Source organism: Etheostoma spectabile, chromosome 9 (genome assembly GCF_008692095.1).
Source record: "Etheostoma spectabile isolate EspeVRDwgs_2016 chromosome 9, UIUC_Espe_1.0, whole genome shotgun sequence".
Taxonomy (NCBI): domain Eukaryota; kingdom Metazoa; phylum Chordata; class Actinopteri; order Perciformes; family Percidae; genus Etheostoma; species Etheostoma spectabile.
In genome coordinates, this window is record NC_045741.1 from 10,079,470 (window position 1) to 10,084,052 (window position 4,583).

Consider the following 4,583-nt stretch of genomic DNA (forward strand, 5'->3'; position numbering starts at 1 on the left):
TTTTTAACAGGATGAAGAAAAAACGGAAGAGATCTGCCTCTTCGTCTTCGTCATCCACTTTTTCGAGGAACTCCTCTCCTTCGTCATCATCTTCCTCCTCTCGCAGGAGGTCCAAAAAGAAGAAAAAGAAGAGGAGGAGGTCTGAGCGGGGAAGTAAGCGCAATCGCAGAATCTCCACAGTGAGGAGTGAGGAGGGTAAGAGCGAGAAAGACCGGAAGGAGAAAGAGGAGGACGAGGTGGAGTGGTATCCTGCTCCTCCTAACACTTCCGCCACTTTTCTCAACCAGAAGGGAGGCCCGGGGTTTGGAGAGAGGGATGAGGTGGAGTTAGTGGAGAAGGATAATGAAGATAGACGGATATGTCAACTGTATTCTTTGTCTGCAGCTTCAGAGGACGGAGAGTCAGACTCCTCACGCAGAGACAGGAAGAGAGGGGACAGAGAGGAGAGCAGGACTAGGAAAAGGAAAAATACTCTGAGCAGAAGCCCCGAAAGAAAGCAGAGGCAAAGCAGGAGTAGAGAAAGGGATGGTAAGAGCAGGGATAGAGGGATGGAGGATTACAGGAAAGACCGGAGAGGCAGTGACTCCAAGAGGAGATGTAGCTTAGACGAAAACAGAAAGCGAAAAGTATCTTGCTCGTCAGCTGAGTCTGAGTATTCACGGAAGTCCAGTTTCAAATCTGAATATTTAGGGAACTCTGGTTCTGCATCCAAACACGTGGAGAGTAGAATCAGACATGACTCTTCCAGTTGGAACTCCTTCGATGGTGGTAGGTATGAAAACAAAGGGTGGGAGGATATTCGGGAGTTAGAAGAGGCAAAGAGAAACTGTAGAAAGGGGAAAGCAGAGGATGAAAGGTCAGATGCAGGAAACCGTAAAAACTCAGAAGGTGCTGGAAATCACAGACAGAGTAGTTTGACCTCAGTTCCAGTTGAAAGGCCTAAAAAAGACCTCCCTTCTAATCTGTTAGATATTTTCAATCAGATTGCCCAGTTTGAAAAGGAGAAAGGAGTTGGGCCAAAATAACTTGAAACCAAAAGTTCAGAATGTGCCCAGTACTAGTGAAACAAGACTGTGAAATGGATGTTTGTTTGTTGTCCAGGAAATCATTCGTTCTGAACTGTGCGTCAAGCTTCCACTGCTGAAGCAATGGCCAGATGTGTTGGTGACTGAATGTCCTCAGTTGTTTAGTGTTAGAAAAGCCTTTGAGTCATTTTACTTTGAAATCTCTTAGACCTCATGGTGGATTTAAGGCTTGTGATCAACCGTAGTAATTGCTGGATGATAGCTGGGCAAAATGTATTGAAGTGTCCATACCAAAATACCTAACAAGAATAGAATAACAATTTCCACTTATTGTATCTTCTGAGAAATAACTAAATGAGAGGACATCATGACTAAATTTCTTTGGTAATTTCCCCTTTTTAGAGTTGGGAGAGATGTTTGTGTACATTTTTGAGAGATATATAATTTCTGTTATGACATTATATAGCACATCTGACATCACATCAGTTGCTACAGGCTTTAATATCATGTTTTGTGTTCATCTTAAGACCTATCTGTTAAAAAAGACACTGCCTTATGTTTACTGCCTTGTGCCATTTTGTGCATTCTTTCTGTGGCTTGTTAAAATCCCAAACAACCTGACTGTTATTGTTAGTACCACAGCCGTACTTTTTCAAGCTTTACGCAATGCAAATGTTCCAGTTGAATCCCAACATATTTCTCTCCTACAGTATAACAAACAACTGAATCAATAAAGCATTTAAAATGTAAAAACTACATGCCAGGTTATGATGGTCTTCTTCACTTAACTAATATCCTGTATTTACTAAGTTAATAAAACCCTTTGTGTTAGTGCTCCTAGTGCTGAGTACAGGAGGCTGCAGTGAAATCAAATTTAAAATTGTAAGTGTTTTACAGCAAACTGAAGTCATTTTCTACTTTACAAGACCAAAAATAACGTAAAGAGACCAGTAGGTTGAAAAAACATCTCTATGATGGAGGACAACATCCTAAGTCCACTGGTCATTGCTCTGTTAAAAGAGTCCGTTTTAACTTGACGCTTGCAAAGAACTTGCATATTCAAGGACATAGTCCATGATGATGTAAATGCAACCGCACAGAAAACCTCAAGTGAATCTTTATGGTGGAAGTATTCCGCTGTGGGGCTGTTTCAGGTGTTTTGCACAGGATCAGCTACACACCTGCCAGAGAGAGAAATACCACTATTTTGCAGAGGCATGCTACCCCTTCTGGCTCAGTAGTATGTGTGGAAGAGGATTCATTTTCCATGGAACCTACTGTATACCAGGTCTGTTTTGAAGTTGTAGGATAAGCAAGCACTGCTGTTTTCCCTCCATGGTCACCAGACTTAAAGTTTAATCAAAACAAATTAGAAGAAGGGAAAACAAACCGCTACATCACAAGACACTAATCCAGTACATTGTCTGTTTGTTTTTTTTCTTTGCATAATAGAAGATGTGTTACACCTTTTATTGTTAGTCACACCAGTAGGGACATTTGGTTCTTTCAGCAGAACAACAGATACGACAAGTATACAGATAGTATAAAAAGAAACAAATAATTAGAGGTAGATGAACTAAGAATAAGAAAGAAATAGAAACTAAACGGAGCATTTGGAGACGGATGACATGATAAAGTGACAGTGCTGTGATTAATAGCAGTCTTATGATAGAATATATTGCAAGAGGCAATGTAACATACTAACAGTGCCATATGTTACATTAGGAAATAGAGAAATGAAACAAGGTAGTATAGAATATGAAATATACTGTCTAGTACAACAAAATAACTATAGTATAGTATACACAGTATATAATATATATACTATATGCTATGTATTTGGTGTTTTATATTTGAATATCAAGTACAGTGGAGAGGAAGAGTGTGCCAAACGCTAACAATTGTGTATGTTGTGTGTGCATTTGATTTTTGCTGGCTGGTTAGAGTGAATGAGATGGCTTGTGGTCTGATGGCAGTGGGCACAAATGAGCACCTGAAGCACTCTGCTTTTGCACCTGAAGGTGGCCAACTGTATATTTCCCTTTTCTTTTAACTCATGTTATTCTTGTTCAAATTGAGGCAACATTGCCCTAACATGTGATTGCCTAAACACATCTGGTTGTCTTTCATCCCTCAGCTAAGCAAATTAAACCCAAAGTGGCATTATGTCTTATTAGTGCTTTAAGCTACTTGGTGTTAACACATTTTGATTAAATAACTGGACACACACATACACACACACACACACACACACACACTAGTGGCTGTGCGACCAGCCATGCGTTGCCTTTCCTTGCCAAAGTAGCTTACTTCAGGCTTAGCTGCCAACCTCTTGCTTTTCTCCTTCATCATTACTGGTTCCATCATCAGCGATGCAGCAGAGAGGCTAGAGTATATCTTGTTAGGGCAGATTAAACGCTAATATACAGGCAGTAAAGAAGCCTCTTCATCTAATACTGTACACACTGATTCGTGATCCTGTGCTTTCTGTCTCAGATGCCAGACATCTTAATCTTAATAAATACTGACTTCAGGAGACCCCGACGTAGTTCCTCCGGCCTCCTCGGTGCTTACTCTGTGGGTGATCATTAGTCCTTTAAAGAGCCACTGGAGGAGTTTTCTGTCCTGAGCAAGACGCATCACTGAGCACATGGATTATTCTGATGCCAGTATGGGTCCTAAAAATGACTGGTACAAGGATTGACGTTTGAGTTTGCTCCACACTTTCAATTACAGCTGTCAAACACAAAAATAGAGATCACACACAAGCACATACAGTGAAATCTTGTGTCATAATGGCAATCATATTTTGTACATACAGATGTTTATTACATTTATTGAAAAAACTTGCCGACCCCCTCCTTGCTTACAAATCTTGACCAATAAAGTGGGACATACTGTAAATGTTGATTAGGGAAGTTGAATGAAGAAATTTGTATCTGTGCCTTAAAACAAACATACAACTTAAGACAAATCTGATACAAACCATGTGACATCACTCCTTTTACCTTTAGTCACCACAAGTTCAGTTTAAGTAACAAAAAGTAAAACGTAGTTGTTTAACGTGCTATATGCATTAGAGGTTCTTGGATTCATTTTAACGTTGTAGTTAGTCTGAGCTTTGAATCCACAGCGTTCATTTCCAGGAGAGAGACACTGACTCTTCTGCTCCAGAAAAAAAATCAGCCTCCCCTGACCCATCACTTAAATTTTTCTCAAATATCCAAGTGGCATTAAAGCAGAAACCGACGCATGAGATCTGCTGTCTTACAGCTCTCCACTGGAGGGCAGTGGAACACTGTCTGTGTACACTAGCTGTGGATTTTAGGAAAGGGAACAGATCAAGTTGGTCTTCTCCACATTTATACTGATGGAGCCGCCTGCCTTTGTTTAAGTAAGAAATTGCATTTTACATAAATTTACGTTTCAATTCATTTCTAAGTCAATCTGAATCAGACAATCTGGTTCATGAATAAAGTATTTATTTCAATGGTCCCTAAAACCTCTCACTTAGGACCCCGATTCCAAAATATAACAATAAATTGCAATAGTATATAT

The 4,583-nt window shown here is 40.0% G+C and overlaps 1 protein-coding gene across 2 annotated transcripts in view; it reads left to right on the top strand.

The window, feature by feature from the left end:
- Window positions 1–1,781, top strand: part of ttc14 (tetratricopeptide repeat domain 14) — an 11,593-nt gene extending 9,812 nt beyond the window's left edge. Inside the window, exon 12 of one of the 2 annotated variants that reach the window (XM_032527028.1) lies at window positions 11–263. Coding sequence is in view for 1 of the 2 variants with exons in the window: in XM_032527027.1 (XP_032382918.1) it covers window positions 11–1,025 (1,015 nt within the window). In the remaining variant the exon portion in view is untranslated. Of the gene's footprint in view, window positions 1–10 lie in introns of both variants that reach the window. The other variant, XM_032527027.1, reaches the window with a different exon arrangement.
- Window positions 1,782–4,583: the final 2,802 nt, after the last annotated feature.